This window comes from Cyrtonyx montezumae, unplaced genomic scaffold (genome assembly GCF_038088225.1).
Source record: "Cyrtonyx montezumae isolate F1298 unplaced genomic scaffold, pur_monq_1.0 scaffold_15, whole genome shotgun sequence".
Lineage (NCBI taxonomy): Eukaryota > Metazoa > Chordata > Aves > Galliformes > Odontophoridae > Cyrtonyx > Cyrtonyx montezumae.
Window position 1 is genome coordinate 6,701,381 of NW_027071881.1, and position 23,133 is coordinate 6,724,513.

At 45.5% G+C, this 23,133-nt stretch overlaps 1 protein-coding gene across 2 annotated transcripts; it reads left to right on the forward strand.

Moving 5' to 3' along the window:
- The first annotated feature begins 758 nt into the window (after positions 1-758).
- GOSR1 (golgi SNAP receptor complex member 1) lies at positions 759-21,655 on the forward strand. Of its 2 annotated transcripts, none has more exons than XM_065731968.1 (9): positions 759-836; positions 1,136-1,241; positions 2,389-2,476; positions 2,702-2,809; positions 3,551-3,642; positions 4,012-4,086; positions 14,893-14,922; positions 19,972-20,054; positions 21,261-21,655. In XM_065731968.1, the coding sequence occupies exons 1-9, from the start codon at positions 806-808 to the stop codon at positions 21,383-21,385; spliced, it is 738 nt and encodes a 245-aa protein (XP_065588040.1). In that variant the 5' UTR covers positions 759-805; the 3' UTR covers positions 21,386-21,655. The 2 variants fall into 2 exon arrangements, with proteins under 2 accessions (XP_065588040.1, XP_065588041.1); XM_065731969.1 differs by having other exon boundaries at positions 1,136-1,235.
- The last annotated feature ends 1,478 nt before the right edge of the window (positions 21,656-23,133 follow it).

The following is a 23,133-nucleotide window of genomic DNA, read 5'->3' on the forward strand; positions in this document are numbered from 1 at the left end:
GGGCTGTGGCCGTGCTGAGGGCCTTTGGCAGCTGCCTGGAAGGGTGAAGATGACCCTTGGGTGGCAGCAGAACTTCTCTTTTCTATGGTGTTTGGTATAGGGCAAGAAGCATGAGGTAAGTTCTGGCTGGAGCAGTGCTCTGGGAACAGGGAGATGATCGTACGCACTCCTGTCCTGCGTTGCTGTGGTGTGAATGAGCCCCTCGGAGCTCTGCAGGAGCCCAGGCAGGGTCCCCAGCTCCCCAGTGGGTTTGGTGCTGCTGGACTGTGACTTCCCCATTGTGCAGGCAGCTCCTGGAGCGCCGCGTGGGCAGCGTCCCCAGCAATAAGGCCCTTGGGGAATCAACACATGTGGGGTGAGTGGGGCTGATGGGGCCGATCGTTCTGTAGCCACGTGAGACTTCTCTGTGCTGCAGCGGTGCTCAGCGTGCCGAGGAGCCCGTCCTGTCTGGCCGTGGAAGCGTCTGCCCCACGCGCACTGTGCCTTCGCTGTACATTTCCACGGGGGCCTCGAAGCGCCCTTCCCCGGGAGGCAAGGGCCGGCGCTGCCCCGCGCGGGCCCCTCGGGTCGTTTTTTACCTGTATACCAATAACCTGCATAAAACTATTTTGATGTCCGTCCGCCTCCTCTCGTTCTTCGTCCTCCCGCGGGCGCGGGGTTGGAGGGGCACGTGGTGCTGCGCGCCTCCCGTCCGCGGGGGGGCGCTCCCACGGGAGGTCCGCCCGTCCCGTCGGGCACCGCGCCCGCAGGGAGGCGCTCAAGGCGCGGGTTGGCGGCAGGCGGCGGCTGACGTCGGACAACAAAGATGGCGGCGGGGAGCAGCAACTACTGGGAAGGCGAGTGGGGCCGGGGCGGCGCGGGGCAGAGAAGGGCAGGGCGAGGCCTCCGCCGGATCCTTTCTGCTCGCTCTCGGCCCGAGGGTGCGGTGTCCTCGTCGGCCGCTCAGCCGTGAGGCGCCGGTGCCCGGCTGAGCCCCGCGGCGGGGAGGCCCAGGGCCGTGTGGGGCGCGGCCTGTGGGCCCTCAGCCCCCGTTCTCCTCATCCACCTCGGGGTCCGCCTCTCTGTGAGGGTCCCGCGGGGCTCCCCGGGCGGCCTGGGGCCGTGTGTGACTCCCCCCGCACCCCCTTCCGTGCAGATCTCAGGAAGCAGGCGAGGCAGCTGGAGAACGAGCTGGACCTGAAGCTGGTCTCCTTCAGCAAGCTCTGCACCAGCAGCCGGGACGGGCGGCGCGACAGGTATAGGTACTAACCCGTTCCTTTACGTTTTACTCGCACTTTGCAGCGTTTGGCTCACACGTGTGGTTTGCTTAACGCTGCTCCCCGCCACTCTCCTGGTGTGAGTGGAGTTGCCACACAACTGTGGGGAAAGTTTGTGAGGGGAGGATCTGTCTTCCTTAACACACAGTACAGCTGCCCACATCGTTTCCCAGTTCTGTGGTTCTCAGATTCTGCAGCAAGTGCTTTGTACTCTGGCAGCTCAGCCTTGCTCTTCCCCAGTGGGCAGCTGTGGGGCTCATAGTCCTGTGCAGGGATCAGGGAACTGGGGCACAGGGCTGTGGTGACCAACCCAAGGAGGACACCAACAAAGTGGGGAAGAGAAACAGTCAGTCTGTGGCAGTCCGTTCCCAAGGGGTGGCTGTTATTCTTTCTGGTTTCCTCTAAGGTAAGTAGTAGCAGGTAGAGCTAGATATGTGTGTTTGTATATATAACAGACTAAGTTGTTTGTTGAGGCAGACTCGTATTTGACTGGAGGATTACTACAATAAAACATACCAACTTTTTCTAGGTTAAGGTCTGGAGCTGAAGTTCTGCATTTCCTCTTTTTAAAATGACATTCTTTGCCCATTGATTGTGGATCCCCACGTTGCCTATCAGTTGTGAGAGTGATTAATGCTCATATATGTGTTGATCTTCCAAAGCAGTGTGTACTTTTTCTCCTTCTCAGTACTGCAGGTTATGTTTTGATATTTATAAACCTGCACATCCTCCAGCCTTGTGTGTTTTTGGCCTTTTTGATTAAATGTTGCTTTCATTACCAAACTTGGGCTCTTTCATTTGAAGTTTAAAGGTGTTTCCTGTTATTAAAGAGTGGATACTGTGATGAATTGGGTACAAAGTTTCTGAAGGGTCAAATGGTGGGGTTTTTTTTAATCTTTCCCTGAATTTCTATTCTGAAAACCTGAGAGCAGCTCAGGAATAATCATGTTACTCTTGAGTCAGTTTCTCCCTCTCTTAGTTTTGCCTCCCTGCACAAAACATTCTGCTCTCGCTGTAGTTATGGAGACTATCATTTGTTTGGTGTCAGGTGTCTCTTCCAGAGGGAGGTGCTATTTTGCCCAAGTGATGCAAGATGTTGCATGTTTTAGTAACTTGTCTTCTTTTTCCTTAGCTCTGACACCACTCCTCTCTTAAATGGGTCGAGCCAGGACAGAATGTTTGAGACCATGGCTGTGGAGATTGAACAGCTTCTGGGGAAGGTAATACACAAGTTACTGTAGTTTTACATCAGTGTTTTGTAAGCATTGCTGTGCAGGTTTGTGATGAGTGTTTAGGAAGAATTAGTGGGGAGTCATAGAGAAGCATTTCTGAATGTGTGCAACTCATATTAGAGAATGCTCCTTCACCTTATACACTGTACATTTCCTACGAAAATAAATCATTTCAGGTTGGTTTTGTTTTGATGTGTGGCTTTTTCTCTACAGCTTACAGGAATAAATGACAAAATGGCAGAATATACAAATAGTGCAGGAGTCCCATCCCTGAATGCTGCACTGATGCACACGTTACAGCGTCATAGAGACATCTTGCAGGTAACAAATCCACATCCCTGTCAGTGTGTTTGATTGCTTTGGAGTAATTAGTAGTGCTGATACCACAGCTTGCTCAGACACACACTGCAGGGGCTGGGAGGAGCCTGTGAGTGCTCAGTATGAAAGAAGCAATAAATCTGATTTGTTGAAAAAAATGGTGTGTGCTGCAGGCACAGGATCTGAAAACATTCTTGGAAACAGACTTCTGCAAATGAGGTTAGGGTTTCAACAATTTCGAGTGCACTTGGAATGTGTTGTTAATTTGATAAGTTGGTCTTAGGCCGTAGCAGAAATGTGAAGTCGTGGCCTGAAGCAGTGATGGAGCACCTGGTGGGGAGGCAGGGCCGACCCAGGGGAGCTCAGGTGCATGCAGTGTACCTGAGTGACCAGAAGGGGTGAAGCCAGGATCCACTCCTTCCCAGACCTCATTTAAGGGCTGGCAGTGGAGGTGAAGGGTATCTTCCTAGAGGTCCATGTATACCTGAGGCCTTCCCATGGTAAGCAGCTTCTTTCCTTGGTTTCTCTATTCACAGCTGCTGTACTTGGGCTTATCCTTACTTGCTGCAGCCTGGGGCTCTGCTACCCTGCTCTCATTGCTCTGTTTTCCATCGTGTTACAGCATTACACAGGCTTCTTGCTATGAAACTGCAGACATTTTACAGAGATGACTAGATTTGAATGCCTTGGCTTTGGTAACTTGATCTCAAAACTCTTAACTTTGGAGTAATTGTTTTATTACAGGATTATACTCACGAATTCCACAAAACCAAAGCAAACTTCTTGGCAATAAGAGAAAGGGAGAATCTGTTGGGATCAGTGCGAAAAGATATTGAGTAAGTTACGTTGTGGATTACACTAGTGGTGTGGGGGTGTGCCAGGAGGGAGAAGGCAGCACCCTCCTGTAGGGGGAGCATGCTTGGCTCAGGTTAATCCTCTGCACTCTGAGCAAAATGAGAATAGTTGCTTGAATTCACAACTCTTTGAAGAGTTTCTGATAGAATTATTTGGTGGTTTTGTTTGTTAATTTTAACTGTGAATATGAATTCACGTTGGTAAAGTAAAATGGTTTAAAAATGGTTTTAACGTGGCTGAAGCTTTTCTGTTTGGTCACGGAACAAAGCATGGCATGTACATGAATCAGTAATGTCTGCTGAAAAGCCTCTGGAGAAAATGTTTTTCAATGCTTTATTTTTTGCATTTAGATCATATAAAAGTGGGTCTGGTGTGAACAACAGAAGAACAGAACTATTCCTGAAGGAACACGAGCACCTTCGGAAGTAGGTGTTAGTTGTTATTTCTGGGTAACTTGCACATTTCCTTACGTTGGAGGTTGTGAATTTTTCTTGGAGGTGAAACATGCCTAATTCCAAGTATGGATGAAAACTTTGTGATTTTTCCTTCTCTCTAACAAATGTATCCAGAAGGTGGGAAGAGAGTAATTCCAAAATACATGAGAATTGTTTCTACTTCGCTGGGTAAGGAAAACAGACGGTGCTGCCTTTTTATTCTTGCTGCAGAGGGCATGAGGTTAGGAGAGGTTTTATTTGTGCAGTCCCCACGCACAGAAGCAGCACACTGTGACAGAAGAGCACTGTTGGTGTTTTGTAGGCTGCTGGGATCATAGTCAAGGAGTAGCACGGGTCTTGGTGTCTGTTCTTGGCTGCAGTCATGCTCAGCTTCAGGCCCCCAGCAGAGGGCAGGCTTTCATTTAGAAGGAGGACTGGTCTGAGTTTGTCCCTGTGTGATTTCTTGAAGAGGACTGAAATTCTCAGTCAGAAAAGCTTTTACAGAAAACTAAAACTGGAGTTTCAGGTTATGGCTGGCCACCACTTTATCCCTGTTTCCTTTAATACCTTTAAAACGTTAGGATTAATTAAAGTTTGAATTGCAACTTTTGTTAGGTTGAATTTGTCTGGACGTGGATGATCTGGAAATGCAAAGTTTCCAGAAAAAGAAAGTTTAAGGAAGAAGAAAAATAAAAAAAGCAGGCTTAATATTTTGGAGGTGAACGTCACCTGAAATGTTGTGCTTAAAATAACTGCCATTGATTCTGTAAAGTAAACTGCATTCCTTCCAGATGTCGGGATTTCTATTTCGAATTGTTTTCAGAGGGGTGGTGAATATCATGTTAGGTATTTTAGGTAAAGCTGCAATTAAAATCTTCCTGGAATTTTAAAGCTGAGGATGCTCTGAGTGCACTGTTTTGAAGGGGAAAGCTTAAGGTTCTGCAGACAAAACCTGGCAGATGTTTTCAGACACTGAGAGCAGAGCCCTTTGAGGTCCCCGTTGCTCTGCTCTCTTCAAACGTGCCAAGCTCTCCTGTACTCTAAGGATACAAATACATGAAAAATAGGCAAATTCAGAAGCAGTTAAACCATCTTCTAGGTGATAATTTGAAGATACCAATCAAGACTAAAAAAAACCAACCCAGAAATTGAACATGAATTGGGGATGTTTAGGAAATAGGACTAAAACTAATCATGGAACAGTGCTGCACAGTGGAGATAACTCAAAAGTGTGTGAAGAAATCCAGTGTGGAAGGACAAGGCAGCTTTGGCAAGAAATCAAAGCCTGCAAGATGTACAAAACTCCTGAACTGAGACTCTGTGAGCATAGATATATATGCTGGCAGAGGAGATTACTGGAGGCTTTATGTGTTCTGAGGTGCTGAGTGATCCTGGGCAGTGGATGATGGTGCTAGGCTAACAGATAGAAAGAGTCACTGTGTGGAAATTGTCATGAAGGGACAGCAGTGTGAGTTCAGATGTGTTTGCAGTGAAGTTGTGGAACTTGTGGACAGAGCTCTAAAATAGGGATGGGAATATACACTGTGCAAGGTATTATTGTGAGCTCAGAGTGGTGGCAGTGCCACAGGAGTGATGTCTTTGTATTGAGTAGTGCAGTGTTCCCCTGGCTGTGACCTGGCTTAATGTATGATATCAAGTCCTACAGGGGTAAGGAGGAGTGTCTGCCCTGGGTGGGCCTTGGGACAGATGTAGGATCTCAGCTTTGTTCCTCAGTCTGCCTTTTGATTTTTCCACCCTATATCAAACGTCATCCTTACAGGAAAGGCTGAGAATGAAGCGGAAGCCTGCCTTCTCCTGATGTAGATAATAAGAGGGGAAATTAAAAATAATAATAATCTGGGAGTGGAAAAGTTTGATGAGTGAAAGGATCCAACGCACATTAAGCAGCAAGGGAATGGGAGCAGCAGGAGCTCTCTGCAAGCCCTCAGTTAGCAGGCACACTGCTCTCCATTAAGCCAGGGGCATTTGGGCATCCATTTGGATTCCCCTCCCCAGTCTGGTGCTGCTGCTGTGTCAGTGCTGCTGGCACAGTGCTGTGCTGGGAGCATGGTGCTGCTGGCTTTTAGGGAGGCACAGTTGTCTCAGTGTTACTTCCTGGGGGTAAGAGGTGTAAGCTCCCCGTGTCTCTCACTTTGCAGTTTTATTTCTATATTTGTGGTTTGGGGGTAGTTTTCCCACCCCTGGAGGGAGCACTGACAGGGCCTAAAACTTTAATAAAAATTGTAATAAAGATTTTAACACCTGCTCATTGAAAGGAGGCAGGAAGGCAGTCCTTGTTGCATACCGATGCCCTGCTAATGCTTTCCCTTAATACCTGAGGTCTTCTGGCAAGACAGGTGCTTATAGAAACATCAAATCTTGCATAGTGACATCTCTGGCTGATTTCTTTCAGTATTTATTTCCATGGGACCATGCAGTTCAGTAAATGTGTTTGTGTGCTTTTGGCAAGGAAGTAAACAAGTCATTCCTTTTCTTGTAATGTTTTCCATCTAAAGGAAGGGAGAATTTTGATGAATAGATGTAGCTGAGCAGTTTATAAACTGCTCTGGAAAGTGCTGCCTCAGTGGAAGGAGTCCTGACAGCTCGATGTGCTCCCTGAGAAGCTCTGCAGTTATTGATGAGCTGTGCCTGGAGTCAGCAAACAGTGGAGTGATGAAGTTTGCAGTGCTGTGTGTGTGTGTGCAAGTGAAAATGTTTCCCTGTGTTCACACTGAGTTGTTGGGGAAATACAGAATGAAACACTTTGTGGTGGCCAGCTCTTGTGGAGCCTTGTCCTGCCGTTGGAGGGTTGCTGTAGGATTCCTGCCTTGCTGCTTAGCTCAGAAATGAGACACTTGCCCATTTCCTAGAGAAGCACTGCTGGTGGCTGTGCTGGTGCAGATGGTGTGGGCTGATTTCATCACCAGCTGGCTCCGTTTGTGGTGAGTGCTGCCCTGCAGGCCCTCAGCCCTGGCAGGAAGGAGGTGTGCAGCTCCCTGGGGTACGAGGTGAGCTGAGGGGCTGTGCCACGGGCACAGAGCAGTGCTGTGTTAACACAGCGGGTGGGGGAGCCCTGGTGGGTGGGTGGAGGAGTGGGAGGAGAGTGATCAAACCACAGAAGGGTGTTGGCACTCAGCATGCAGAAGAGGAATGGGAGAAGTGAGCCGTAGGGATACGGGAATGTGCAGCAGTTGCATAATTGTGCTATAAATAAGATGTACCTGGCTCACAGAAATGTTTGGGGTGGATTGGTGCTTGTGCAGGACTTCGTGCACGTGAAGCACTGTGAGCTAGGAAACATTGCTCTTGCTGCCGTTTGATTTTCCTACAGAACTGTATGAAGTTTCCTGTTGTTGGGGCAGAAATGTAGAATTCTGTAGAGAATAATCACTGGGAAACCACCTTCAAACTTTGTTGGTAACACTGCTGAGCTCTTAATAGACAGAGTGACTTCACCATTTTTCCCTCTTCCTACTGATGCTGCTCACAAGTGCTCAGTACTGCTGTATGCAGGGGAGTCAGCTTAATGAGATGCTGAGGCACGTTACAGGGATCTTCCTTAAAGTGCATTGTGGGAGAAGCTCCCAGCACTCTACCTTGATGTCATTTCCCTTTCTTTATTACACTCTGCTCTTCACCTTGCTCCGTGGGCTGTCTCCTCTCTCTGCATTGTGCTGCCCAGGTCCCTGAGGGTTTCAGAGGACCTCCAGCATTGGCTCAGACCCCCCACCCTCACCTCCCATTGCAGGGGATGCATAGGCACCTGGGAGCAGCTGCTGCAGTTTTCTGCATCTCCAACATGTAGTGCAAAGGGAGAGACCATAAGAAAAACTGCTAATTCACCAATTCCTTCCTCCTTCCCAGGGTGGCTGGGCACAGCAAGAGAGAGCTGTGGTGAGCCTCTTTGTGTCCAGAGCCTCAGAAGTGCTGAGCTCCACTGTAGTTGGGCCCAGTAAGGGTTTTCTTAATTGCTCCACTCGCCTCTAAATTGAACTTATTTTGTCTTCATGTCAAAGCAGAATGTGCTGTTCTTGTTGCTTTGTTTTCTTAATTTTAATACAGATTTCAGCTGAGGCAGAGCTTGGTAATGAATAACTTTCTTTGCTTTATAGCAGTTCTGGAAAAAGCCAAATAGATGTGCTATGAAAGGCAAATCCACACTAACCATCAGCTTGGTTTGGACTGTTTGGCAAGAAGCACTTAAAAAGGTGCAATTTGGCTGCATACTTGCTTTGCAATAGTAATAGGAGGCTGCAGTACTTTGTCTATTGAACTGGAAGATATAATGTGAGATGGGAGCAAAGAATCTAGGTTAAAATGTTTCCTCGCTGTGATTAACTGAAAGAGCTCGAGCAGCATTGTGTCACCCTTTTCCCAAATGCAGTTAAATATCATTGGCTCCTTTGTTTCTGGAACAGGGAAAGTTGAGAGATGATTGCATTAGGAGTACGTGCTAGTGCAAGCCAATTGGGATGGTGGCTGTAATCACCCTGCAGACTGACGTGCCTGGTGCAGCTCTGAAACTCCCTAACACTGAGTTTTTGGGTAGGGCTGCATGTGCCATCCTACAGGCAGCACAAATAAAGTGGTTCTCCAGGAAGAGGTTTGAATGAAGGAGCTTTTTGGTATCCAGGGGAAGCACAGTAGCTACTACTCCTGGTTCAAAACCCAGCTCTGTTTTCTCATTGTGCTCTGCCTTCTGTTGCAGCAGTTTTCTCAATAGCAGTTGCACATCAGTGAGTCCTTCCTTCAGCCTGGTCCCTGTGTGGGGGCTGAGTGGTCTTTACCTGTGAGCCTAGTGGCAGGATGGCACAAGGTTGTGAGACAGCAGCTCCATCCCCTTCCTCTGTAGCATTCCTGGTCTGAGTGCAGAATTCATGCATCTATCACCGTGCTTATCCATCCCCAAAGCCAGATTGAGCACAGCATGTCTGTTTTCATGTTTTAATGGTAAATGTTTCTCAATAAGGGAAGCAGTTCTGAAAAAAAAGAAACTGGAGGAGAAAAAAAGGACTGAAAAAGAGGCACTTCTCCACTTATTAGGAGTGTAATATGACTGCATGAGCGAGTTACTGAAGTAGTTTAATGAGAATTTGGGGAGGTTCAAAGGCTGCAGGCGATGAAGGAAGATGCTCTCCTGGGTGTTGTTACTATTTATAAATAATTTTCTAAAAGAATGTGAAAATCAGCCTTTAGCATTTCAGGATTTGAAAGAGGTTTTCCCTTTTAAAAATAGTTTGAGCTTCATTAGAGTAAAATCAAGTCGTGCTTTTCATCTTCCTGTGCTATATTTAAGGCTTAAAAGGAACAAAACAACCACTAAGCTAGAGGTTCTGTTGGTCTCACAAGGTTTATTTGCAAGCTTTCCTTATAATTAGATTTCATTTAAAAGGCAGTGATAATAAATTCCCTGATGCTTGTGGCTGTGCTGAGGTCGTTGCACCTCAGTATGTCTGCTCCAAAAAGGAGGGATGGTTCCTGCACGCTCTGAGGGCTTCCTTTGGAGATTCCAGGACCAAGTTATGCAGGTGACAAAGGATGCAACCAGACAGCATTGAGAACCTCACAACACGTGGTCGCCTTCTCATCATCGTGTATAAAATGTGAAAGCTTATGCATTCATTTCCATGTGCCCCCTAGGAATAGTGTATGGAATCTATCCCAGTTGTTTATAAACATCTGCAGGAAATCAAGACAAACCCTCACAGTGCAGTTGGGAAAGATTACCTGAGTGCCTCCTGAACAAGGGGACTGGAGAGGGAAGCTCTGCTCTGGTTTGTGGTCCTGGGCTTTATCTGAACAGCAGCAGCTGTCCTTGATGTGGGGAGGCAGGGACATAAAGCCACCCTTCAAACTTCAGAGCTCCATGCTCACTTCTGAAGTGAGCTGCTTGTTTCAGAAATAAACAAGTCAGTGCTGCATGCCAATTTGCTTTTGTTTTCCTTCAAACACCGTTTCTTAACTAGGACAGCTTTCCTTCCACAAGGTCTGTATTGAAGCTGGGACTTTGACAGGTATGTAACCATGTCTTACATGGGTTGAATCTGAAAGGTAGGTGCCTTGTTCAAACAGACCCGACAGCCGTGGAGTTTTATAGAGTTTCTTTTGTGCAGCTTATTTAACATGAGCAAATTAGCCCTTATTTCAGAGGAGCTGCCACCAGTGATTGCAGAGCTCTATTTATCCTCAGTGAGCATTCTGTGTTTGTGCTCATGTGTGTTCACAACAGTGATGCATATGGTATAATTTTCCAACTACAGAACATGTTAATATCCCCATTTATGAGAAGGAAATGAATTCAAAATTAAGACAAGTTAACTCCTGATACTTATAGCATTATGGAAAGCATTCCAGTGCAGGTATTCCCTATAGGACTCTTTTATGAAGCAGACACCTTCAGGAGAAATGGACCTCTCCTGCTGCTGTGATTACCAGAGGATATGTTGGTTTGGATGTGTGTGTGTGGATACCTTAAGCAGTGATTATTACCATTTTTCTGCAGGTGTCCTAGCACCCTGGGCTACTGGTGGTCTCACTTAAAGCATTGGCTCCCATCTTTTGAGGTTTAAAATGTATGATTTAGTTCACTGTACAATTGCAGGAATCCTTTCCTGAAGCATAAGAAGCAGGTAGGTAGCTCTGACATCGGGTCCTACGTGGAGGCTGTGTGGCTTTCCTCACCTACCAAAAAAACCTCAAAACTGCAGCAGGTGGAATGCAGAGTTAGGAGGCAGAAACCCAATGTGTATTTTAGGCTTTGTACTAAAATAAAACTGGGTTGTCATCTCAGGGATAACTCTCACTTCATTTCTGTGCTAGCTTCGCTGGAAATTAAGAAGACACTTGAGGTATTAAATACAAAGTTGTTTGTGTGGCCAGGCTCTTCAGAAGGCTTTCTCCTTGGCATTCCTTTTTACCTTTACTTACAGGTATGTGAGCAGTAGGATGGGTTTTCCAGCCTTAGGAGGCACAGTCTTTTATATTAAGTACTGGATGTAGGCAGCATGTGTTTCATGGCATTGGTGCATCAGTCTCATCACTATGCATAATGCACTGCTGCCAGCAGGCTGTCTTGGTATCCTCTCTTGTCACACTGGTGTTGGACACTGAAGGCTGTGTGCCCTTACAGGAGATGCTTATTATTTAAATTTAATTCAAATTATATCTTTCAAACCAGAGGAAATAGTGAAAACAGCAGTGCTGCTGAGTGCAGTGCGTGAAATCCAAGGAGATGCCGACAGAGTCCATTAGTAAGTTACTGGAATTGTTCTGACAGCTGTGGTTACTGATAATGACTTACAGTAAGGCCTGCCCTCTCAGTTCATTTAACTTTGTTCCTATGGGTAATATGGAGCAATTACACAGGAGGGTCAATCTATCCAGGAACTTTCACAACTATGGACAGAGAGCCTCTAGAAACTTCGTTATGTGGCTCTTGGTGCCATCCTGGCTTTGGTTTTATGCTTACTAATAGGCAGCCAGCTGCTGCACTTCATGTAGATTTTCATTTTAAGTTTCTAACTGCGTTCTTTGGGTGAACTGGATGGGGCAGATTATTGGGAAGCCTCTTATTTCCTTATAGATTTGCTTTAAAGGGAGAAGTATTGCTGTTACTCACCCTCCTGGGACTCTCAGGCATCAGGCACTCACAGTAGTCCTTCTGCGTGCCAAAGAGCTTTCTTGGCTAACTCCTCTTTTTGCAGAAACATTTGTTTTACTCTGCTGATAGTTCCCAGACAAATACATGGAGTGCATTGGAGGTGCAGGCTGTGCCCTTTGGGGATCCCAAAGGAACAATGCACTGGTGTCCTCTGGCCCCTGAATGATGCTCCATCCCAAAGCCAGGGTGTCCCCTGGTTTTATTTAGCTTGCATCCCATGCATTGTTCTCCACACAGCCTTAGAGAACATCTTTTTATTAGTTACAGTCCTTATGTAGACAGAATCACAGAAGTTAGTTAGCTGTGGAGCTGTGTTAGCTGATCTCTAGTTCAGATCCAAAGGCTCTTCTCACTGTGACCAATGTGCTGTTGAGATATTTACTTTGTGATGTCGTTAGGAGTCCAATTTTAATGAGTTTTAATCACAGGACTGCAGATTGACCCCACTCTTAAGATTATTTCATGTTAATCCTTTTTCAGGTTGTCAGAGCCTTGTCTCTAACATCCAGGTAGATGCAAAGCACCTGGAAGGAAATCCAGCACCATTACATTGGTACCTGCTGCCTAGAGCAATGGGTTCTGTCCCGATGCTGTTCATAATGGACTAATGAATAGCTTGCATTGACTAAGAGCAGTGTGATGATGCACCATCAGGATTTTTTCTTCTCCACTTTTGCAGCTCTTCCTTCTCCTTTTTGAGTGTGATTGCTGAGTGTCAGACTGCCCAGCGCAGTGATCTGCAGAAATAAGCTTATATGCTTAGAGTTTGAAAGCATGGTGACGTTTATGTTGTTAAGAGTTTATTCCTTTGGGGCATATCTATACGTGGACTTAATGCTTGTACTTGTGCTGGTTTTTGTTGTGTTGTTGTAGGCTGTTATTTCATTTTGTCTACCTCAACAGAAAGTGTGAAAACCTTGCGTCTCCTTAGCACCCAGCTCAGTGCTGCTGTTAGTGAGCTGAGGGCACCCACTGGTCGTGTGGGTGTTTGAACCTTTCTCTGCTTTCTGAGCATTCATCCCTAGCAGTGCCCATTTACCTCAACTCTTTGCTTTTGGCCAACCTGCTGTTCTTATGTGGAAACTTGAGCTGTGCATTTGTAAGCAGGTGGGCTCTTTTTTTTCTCTCTGCTGCATATTCTCAGTAGGTGCCACTTCTGCTCTTCACTAACAGCATGGGTTATTTTGTGTTGTTTGCACAGTCCTCTCTATGCATTTTCATAGGATGGTTTGGGTTGGATGGGACCTTTAAGATCACCCACTTCCAACCCATGCTGTAGGCTGGGACACCTCCCTCTAGACCAGGTTGTTCAGAGCCCCATCCAGCCTGGTCTTGAATGCTTCTCCTTTTCTCTCCTTGGGTGTCATCCCGTTGGTGTTTTTGACTCTGTGCTCTGTGTTGGCCCTGGTCAGTGGGGCTTTGCAGCAGTTTTTGTCTGTTAGCAGCTGTGTCTGTCCATGCTGGCTTCGCACCTCCAGCAGAATTTTCTTTCCTTGATACTGAACTGAGTCAAGCTTGATAAGAGTCTGATAACATCTGGAATATCTGATTTATTATCCCAGGGAAGACTAAATTTCTCTTCCCATTTTTCCAGTTAAGTTCTTGAAGGGGCTTAATAATAATTAGAACTTGTTTGATGCCACAGAATCTTGGTGGCTCTGAGTCAACGCTGGGTTTTTTGGGTGCTCACTGTGTTTCACTTGTGAGATAGAAATGGCTGGGATGGGAATAACTGTGTAAGTATGAATTACTTCATAATCTGTGTATGTATTAGAGCATCAAGTATGTTCTGCAACATTTGCATTCCTTAAAGCTCCACGTTGCCTGGTGATTCAGGACTGTGAAAATAGAAAAGATTTGGTGCAAGCAGCTTGGGAGAGCAAAGACTATCGATGAATCTTGCACTCAGAGAAAGAGCGAAGTGAAATGAGTACTTCTGTGAAGAAAGGAAAAGAGAAAAGAGAAGAAAAATTAATTTTAAAAGCTTGATGTAACAGGCATACAGCTTTTCTGTCCTAGAAGCCTATTTCCCTTAACTTTTCCTCTGGGTTAACTTACCTGTCCACATAGTCAAATGATAAACTGCATGCCCAGTCTTTTCTGAAGATAACAATTGCACAGAGGCCTGATTATTTCATGTGCGTGGCTGCTGCTGCTGGATCTGTGCCACTTACTGCAGTAGGTGATGACCTCAGCATCTTTTAGCATTCCTTTTGCATAGTATTTTCAAACGACTTGGTCAGAGTGCCATCTGTCTCGGCAGGTGAAAGTGCCTAGCTTACTGAAACATATGGCAAGTCAGATTAATGTTGCCTAGAGTGATCTCTTGCTTGGATGCTCATAAGGTAATGTCCACTGCAGTTGTTATCTTTGCTTGCAAAGCAGAAGAATAAAATGGAGATTTTCTGAGGAGCTCCTTTTTGATGTGTTTTGGATGTGTATTTTACACAAGATTACCATTGTCAGTGTCTTGCTTTTTGATTCTCTCAAATAGTTGAAATTTGACCTAATAACTGTGAGATCAGTGTGAAACAGAATATTGATAGCCAGACATCTGCAAACATCCCCTCCACTCAGCCTACCTTGGTCAAGCTTTGGGTCTTTGCTCCCCACTGCCCTTTGGTCTTTGTTTTGGGAGCAGAATGAAGTGCTCCAGTTCCAACGTTCTCAGTGTTTGCCCCCCCACCCTTGTTGGGTCCCTCTCAGTTCCAACTTGGGCAAAATATTTGCAATGCTCTGTGTGCTGTCTCCACATTTCAAACCATGGACTTGCCAGAAATGGCAGCTCTGGTGGAGTCCCCATGCCTGGTGGTGTTCAGGAGCTGTGGAGATGCAGCACTGGGGAACGTGGCAGTGGGCATGGTGGGGTGGGTTAGGGTTGGACTTGGGGGTCTGAGAGGTCTTGCCTTGCTTACAGCTGGGAGGTGCTGCTTTAGGGGATGCTTCGTGCCTCTTCTCCAGAACTCTCATTATATGTGTGCCAGATATGTGTTGTGATAACAGCAACTGTGCCCTCAACCAAGACTTAGCAAGAGTAAATTTGTGAAGGATTATGTCATGGAAATCACTGATGTAATGATCAGAAGTACTGAGTGCTTGTTCCTTTCTTTAACTTTTTTTTTCTTCTTGGCTTTCAGCTCAGATCGACTGATAGAAGAAACAATAAGGTAGGAATGAATGTACTAATTTTCATTATTTTCTGTACAATCAGTATTTGCTGAACCGTGTCCAAAAGCCTCAGTCTCTTTCTTTGTACAGTAACCATATTGTTCACAACTTGCATGCAGTATTAAAGTGAAGTGGGGTTTTATTTTTACTATTCAACGTTGACGTAATGGTGTTACTGAAATATTTTATTCAGCCTAATTTGGAAAATGTAGGTTTCTGTTTGAAGATGAATACCCTCTATGGAAACAATGGGCATGGCTGAGCAGAGGGAATCTTGGGTTGAGCTGTCAAGGGCCATTCCAATACTGGGGCTGTTTCTTCTCAGAGCTACCCTCCTGCAGCATGGTTTTCTGTGGTCCTTTGGCATGTTCAGCATCCCAGCACGCAGCTGATGTCAGTAAGGACTTGGACATTATGGGCTTGAGTGACCACTGCTGCTGCATAGTTACTTATCCCTTGTTTTTTGTGTGGTTTGAATATTTAAGTGCTACCTTCTCTAACTGATCTAGAAATTTTAGAATCATGGCGTTATAAATTACTTTTATCATCTGTGCCCTCCTCAGTCTTTCATTGAACTCTGAGATTTTGAAAACCAATAATTCAGAGTGCCCGACTTAATGGTTTTAAGTTTTAGATTATTGCTTTAAATAAAAAAAGAATGAAAAGGAAGAAAGCAAGCAAGATACGGTTTCAGATAATGCATGTACTGGCATAAGTGATGAAGAGGAGTAATTAGAGGCTCTGTGTCCATTAAGGGCTGGCTAGCTTAAGTACATTCAGTGGGCTCAGTATAATTAACACGGTGGAAGAATGTGTTAAACCACCACGTTAATGTGCTGTGACAAACCAGAAGTGGTCACTGCCATAACGTGGGTGCAGCCTCTCCACAGGCTCATAAAGATATTGGCCAATCTGAGCATGGGTATTGTGAGTCTTTGCTTTACTTTGGTTCTCGTCTTTTCCTGATTAAACATCCTCTCTTTTATTGCCATATTTCTAGCCCTACTTTTCCACCTTGTAAAAATGCTTTGTTGAATCTCTTCCTTGCTGCCACTCTGGTAACTAAAGCATTAAAAAGCCTGTGATGACTTATTAAGCTTAATATCCTGCACGATGACTCGTATCGTTTGAGCTCTTAGCCTGGTGTCCTGATTGTGCGCTCACTGAGAAGTGTGAGAGTATGTGATAAGTGAAGTCCTGAGTGCATTGACTTGCAGGCTGGAGCTCCAACAGGCACCTACCTGCATGCTCCCTGGGATCCTCAGCAAGATGTGAGCCTGCCCCATGGTGCCCCAGCTGCAGTGTCATCAGGAGGTGATCCGACTGCTGTAAAACAACGTTGAGTTTCATCTGGGTGAGCTGCAGAGCCGTGGTTGACTGTGGATCAACCAGGGATGTGTGCCAGACCCAACTGCCTGGCTCAGCTCAGAGCTCCTTGCTGCTGGGTGCAGAAAGCATTCCTTCAGTCAGCAGATGAGCTGTGATTTTAGGAGGCTGGATTTCAGCACTCCTTGTTGCACCATTTATTACCTATAGTAAACAAACTTCTTGTAGCCATTGCCAGAAATGTTCTATGTTCCTTTTTGTGGAAAAAGTTTGGTCGCTATGCACATCACACAGGGCGTGCTGTTTAATTAGATCCTCTTAATTCAGTTCTGTCTCTGGTGAAGCCAGAAGCCAGGATGACTTTTTCTCACCCCCAGTAACTGGAGGTGTCCGGGTGTGGTACTCCTGCTCTTGCAGTGCACTGAAGAAGTGCAGGGCTGACTTGTCCTGTGCGTGGTCCTTCCATGGAGTGACAGACTTGCAAGAGGATGCATAGGTGCTGGAGCTGTCGTTCCAGATGTTGTGTTAGCATGAACCTTGTAATGAGATTTGAAATGAATTATGTGACATGGCTGCTAACTGCAGCATATTTCTTTCCAGAAAGGAGTGGGAAGTGATAGTTTGTACTGCAGTCCTTTTGGAACAGTGTTCACTCGTCTTGGATATATTTAAATGCAAGCATAGATTCTGCTTAATATGTTTGGTATTCTCAGGTTTTCATTTTCAAACATTATCCCTTGCTCAAAATAGTGAATGATTTATTTCTTGTTTTCCAACAACTGATATTTTTAGGTTGGTTCACTTTGATGATTTGTTACAGTTCTGCATGCACAGTGTGACCAGCTCCCAGGAGCTTCCCGTGGTACTCTTGCTGATGCCTGGTTCAGTCACTCTTTGTCAATTAGCAGAATGGACTCAGACCATTTTTGCTTTGCCCAAACCCATAGATTAAATCAAGGAGGAAAAAAAAAAGCCACCTCTGTATATACTGGGAGTATTCCTTTGGGTAATAATTAAGGTTTAATAAAAGGAAGAAATTCACCAGTGTTAAATCCTGGCTTCCCAGAACGGAGAGGCACAGATTGGGTTTTGAGTCCCAGCTGTGCTCAGGAGAACCTGCAGAGTCTGGGTGGAAATCACACACATTTCTGGGGAACATTTCTTTGTTTTTTGTCTGAGCCTTCATCAGAAAACATGATAATCTGTAAAGAAATGAGAAGGGTTATGTATGTGTGTGTATATATATAATGTACACAAAGAACAAGCGATGTAGTCAGAATTGTTATCAATTTAGAAGCAGAGCTTGTGTTTCTATGCATAGTCACAGTCCATTCCCTCAGTCACAGATGTTGTCATGCATTTAAAGAAGCAAGTGTGATTCATGAAGTACAAAGTGAAGCAGAGCTTCCCGTAACATATGAATTATTTGATTTTAAAAGTGTCTTGTTCCTTTAGAGCTTTGTTTTATTTCTGCACCGATGCAGATGGGGCTGAGCTGTGTGTATGGGTGAGGCAAGGAGCTGACTTCTTGGTACGTTTTGTTGGCTGATGTGCTGCATCTGAATGGCTGCTTCATGGGGTAAAGGCACCAAACCCATCTCTGCTGGCTCAGTGTGGTGCAGCACTGAGGAAAGTTTGTGCTGTAGGGAGCGCTGTGGCATGGGGATATGCCTTAATTCAGTCCTGATAAGAATTATCAGTTTTCTTTGATGCTGCCACGTGGACTTAGCAGAGATGTCTCATCATTAGTAGCCATCAGTCAGGAGCATGAGGAACCAAACCTTCCCTGTGGACTGAGGAGCTTGGGGAAGCTGGAGGATCAACATTCATCATCTCCAGGAATGCCTTGACAAAAAAGCATCGTTTTGTTGGGAAAAAAAAGTGCACTTTTGAGCCTTAATTCTGTGTCATACTGCTGAGTGAGTTAGAGAACTGACCCTGCCACAGGGAGCAGGGAGAGTCCTCTAAGAAGGGTTTAATCTTATGTCATAAACGTGGAGTATGAGTTTCAAAATGTATGAAAAAATAATTCTTCATCTGGAGAGATCGCTGCCTTGAGTGACTAAATGGGACCGGTGCTGTGAACACGAAGATGATGATTAATTTTTTTTAATTAAAAACAAAAGATATTTGTCAGTAAACAAATGATAACAGTGAGTTAATGAACATATGCTGGGGAATGGGAGCAGAGCTGTTTCATGAAGAATATGAGGAGGCCTCAGTGCTGGAGGCAGTCAGCAATGGTTCCCAGGAGCTGTGCCTTTCCATTTTGGGAGTGCTCAAATGTGATAGTCCCAGGTTCACAAGTACAAAGGCTCAGGTAAACCAGGCAGTATTTTGAGTAATCAAATGGTGCACAAGGGAACAGTTCTTTCTGTCTGAATTTTGATCAGAAGTGGAGCTGATTCAACTCTTCATTTCTTCTGCTGTAGTTTTAGTTCTCAGGTGTCTCTTCCATGTAATCAAACAGATCCATTGCATTAATGGAGCAGGTGAGTTGGTGGATCCACAGCAACAAACACACACGCTTTGCTTGACACCAGTACAGTACCAACCAAGAGGAGCAGCTTTGGTTGATCCTTGCACGGAGGAGGAGTGTGGGTTAACAGATGGGGGCACCTCCTTCTGAACTCCAGGAAGGCCCCAGCGAGCCCTGCTGCTTCCACATGGCTCCATTTTCACCTTGTGCTGATGTGGTGCCATATCAAACAAAATTCAAACCCATAAAATGCTTGAGGGTTCATCTTAGTGTGCCTGGAAACATCCGTTGTGCCAGGGCTCTGTTCTGCTTTGAAATACATCAGAAACTGCAGAGCGGGAGCTGGAAGAGTCATCTTCCACCTGAAGAGAGAGATGCAGATTTTTTCCCTTTCTTTTATGTTCTTGGTCTGTTTGTTTTTCCCAGTTTTGACTGGCACGTAGTAGGAAGGCAGAAGATAACTGCATAAAGGTCCCCTTGAGGTGGAGTGGGCAGACACAATGGAAGGGAACCAGAAAGAATTTCTAGAGCACTACATTCTTCAGGGCTCATTGATCCAAGCTCTTTTCCTGAGGTATCTGTGAGCTGTGACACTGACCTTGTGCTGTAGACCTGGAAGGACCACTGTTGGGTTTGGCTGTGCTGAGTTTTGCCAGTTGTTGGCTGCAGTGTCCCAGTGGAGGAGCCAGTGGTAATGAGGTGTGCAGGCACTGAGTGTGAGCAAGCATAAACTGCTCATGAAAGTTGGGATGTCTGTACTGGGTAGAAGATATCTTCTCCTGTTCGTTTTCCTCTTGAATTGAATCCCTGTGATTCTGTGATTCTCTCTGCTGTGCTGTGATGTTCCAGTTAACTCTCATTCTCTCAGAACAGTTTCCCTCCATTTTTATGGCTTAGAAACACCTGGGGCTACAAGGGGCATTTTTCCTGGTGGAACTATTGGGTTTAAGGGCTGATGAGGTACTTTGGTTTAAAAAAAAATGAAGTAGCTGAGTATTTCTCTACTGTCTTCTTTTAAATGTCTTTGTATTTAAAGGGAACAGTTGCTTTTCTTCAACTTCCAGGAACGGGTCCAGAGGAGGGCCACGAAAATGAGAGATTAATGGAAACAAATGTTGTTTCATTCATGTTGCTTCACCTCATTCATTGTTCTGCAGGAGGTGTTGCCTGCTCGCTTTCCTGTTGTTTTAGCTGTAGATTATTCTTAGCACCAGCAACTTGATCCACTCTTTTCTTTTTCCAGCATTGCCATGGCAACTAAAGAAAATATGACTTCGCAGAGAGGGATGTTGAAGTCAATACAGAGCAAGATGAATACCTTGGCTAGTATCCTTCCTTAAAAAAGCCACTGTGCTGCCAGTGCTTAAGAAAGAGGTACAGTAACATTGGTTGTTTCAGAATGTCATTGATTCAGAGACCAAAATGCTTTGGGATGCCAACAGCTGTGTAACTACAGTGGTCTTGCTGGGTTGTGGTTGGTTGTTTACAAATGCGATGAACAAATTGATTTCATTCAACTTTGAATCCTGCATATAGACCCATGCCTTCAATTTTCATGTAGAGCTCTACACTTTCAGGCATTAAATGCTGTTGTAATGTGTTGGTTTTGGCATTCAAAGCCAGAGCAAGTGCTGCTGCTTGATACTGTTTACAGCTCAGTGTTCTTCACCTGAGGATTCTTCTGTCTGTCACAGTCTTGCAGATGCTACAGTTTCAGTTTCTTAGCTTCTCTTCATGCTTTGTGCCCATGACTAAATGTGCTGGGTTGTCAAGTCGTGTGTGTTTGCTTACACCTTCCCTTCTGCCATAAGGGCCCAGAGAACAGCATTGGGGTCACCTGCTCAGACAGATCACATCCTGAAGAGGGGCATCTGGTGAGCCAGGAGTGTCATCGCAGTTCTTAACAAAACTGGCAAGAACTATGTGTATATATAGATATTTATATATTTAATAAAGTTTGGCCTTAAAAGAGCCTGAGTTCCGAAGACACAAAACTCAGAAACTGATTATCTTTGCTGGTCATTGTGTTTTTTACCTTAAAGGATAGATTTACATCATTATGGTTTGACAGTAGGAGGGGTTCTTCATGCCCCGTGTAGGGAATAGTGCATGCAACATGCATGCCTTTCTCAGTCAGCCTTAGTTGTGTCCTTTTCCATTAAATAAATATCATGCAAATTTTATATAGTTGCACAAGTATTATTTTTTTTCATTTAAACATTATTATTAAGAGTAACAGAGTCTCATATTGGAGATGATACCAAGCACTGGTAGTTCAGCTGATCCAGTACTGAGTTCTATGTAAATGTGAACTCTGAACTGTTCTGTTATCTCTTCCCTCTGATTATTAGACCATAATTTATCTGCCTTATTAGCAAAGTGCAGCTGTAATCCTCCTTTAACCCTCTGTTAGTTTTCTTATTGCATCTTTCTTTAGCTTGGGAGTAGCTCTGTACTGCTGACTTCCACGTTACAGAGTTTGGGGCTGGTTAGTTCCCTTTTTGGTATGACCTTGACTCCCCCTCCTTAAAGATCGGTTCCCAGCGGTGAACAGTCTGATTCAAAGGATCAACCTCCGGAAACGGCGGGATTCCTTCATCTTGGGCAGCATCATTGGCATCTGTACCATCCTCCTGCTGCTCTTTGCCTTCCATTGATGGATATTCCCCCGTGGACTCTGCTCAACTCGTCGCCACCATCCCTCCCCCCAGCCAAGGAAAAGTGAGTGGGGGAAGAGATGGACTTCCAGCAGCCTGCTGCCCCTGGCTGGGACTGTCAGCATGATGCCTAGAGTTCACGATGGTTGACTGTGGCACTGGTTTGGGGTTGAAGCTGCAGTGTTTCTCCTTCCCTGCCATACGTCTTCCTTTGGTTAAATTCGGTGGGTTTTTCATTTTCTCTCCTTTCCTCCCTTTCTCACTGCATAGTAAATACAGCCACATAACAACACAGTAGAGCAGCTCCTGTGCTCAGTGGTGCTGGGGAGGTGCAGTGCTGGCCAGCAGGTGGGCACTGCAGGAAACCTGCTTCCCCTGCAGGCACTGCTGAGCACCGTTGTCCTACGAGAAGAATATTGCAGCTTTGAGCCATCAGGTTGCTTTACTACTAGATACATGTTCTGTCGTTCTTCTTAACTCATGGTTGAGGTAATCGTTATTTCTGCATCGTTTGTGCTGTGAGAACTGCTTCATGCAAATCCCTCAGAGAAGGAAAGTTCACTTTTTGCACACAAGATGAATAAACTGCCCTCTGAGGAACAGTGCTAAGGTTTCTTCTGGCTTTAAAGGCTCCTCCAGGTCCCCTTTTGTAAGAAGGGAGCACAGTGCCCTAGCAGCTGTTACCCATAGTGTTCAGTCATCTGAAAAGTGACCAAAGGTGAGTTCACCGAGAAGCAATCTTCTGGGTGTCAGAGCTTGGATTTTGGCTGACGTGGTTGGGGGTCTTTAGGCAACGATTGAGAAGTCTATACTGTAATTTACATCAAGTTATTCTAATAGCATTAATATTTTTACACCTTAAGATGTAATCTGAACTGTCAGTTGGCCGTGAGCATTCCCGTGGCTGTCCCTGAGGCAGATGCACCCGAGCACAAAGGTTTTGGAGCTCCTCCTTGCAGCCAGGAGCTGAGTGTAAAATAGTGAGTCCAGTTTGGTTTACTGTTATCTGGGGAGGTTGTTGCAGTCCAGGCATAGAACTCAGTGTGTCTGATGGTCAGGACTGGTGGCAGGAAGGGCTTTGGCACTGCAGAACCACCAGTGATGTTTTCTTTCTGCTCTTTCAACTGATTTTTTTTCCCCCATCCCTTGTATGATAACACGGTGAGTTCCAGCAGGAGCACTGGTTGGTAATGTCTGAGGGCTTCATGAGCTCTCTTACAGTGCTGAGATTGCATGTATGCCATGGCCACGGGTGTCACCTAGCTCCAGGTTTTCTCCTGGAGCAGAGCCTGGCGGGGCAGTCGCAGCATTGCACTGCTTTCCCAGTGTCCATGCAGTGGCTGCAGGGGGTGGGATTTATGTCTGTGTGGTGTGCACCCCACACTGCTTCCCCTGGGATGTTGGTATGGGCTGGAAGGTTTATTTGCAGAGTAATAACTTTGTGCTCCAGAGCTGATTGGTCATCGTTGGGGTCGGAAAGCTGTGGGAACTAATACATGCAAATAAAGGGTGATGATTTGGTTGATCTGGGAATATTTCTGTTTGAATTAAAGGGGTTTACGTATTAAAAACTCTTGGTGGAGAAAGGAAGTTTCTTAGTGAGTCAGTGCAGTGGGAGGTCAGCCCTTCTCTCCCCCATTGCAGCCTGCAGGACCCCGGCTGGTGCTCGTGTGTCTGCTCAGGGCTGGTAGGATTTGGCTGCTCTGCAGTTTGTGCTCTGAGACCCACAGAGCCCTAAATAAATCCCT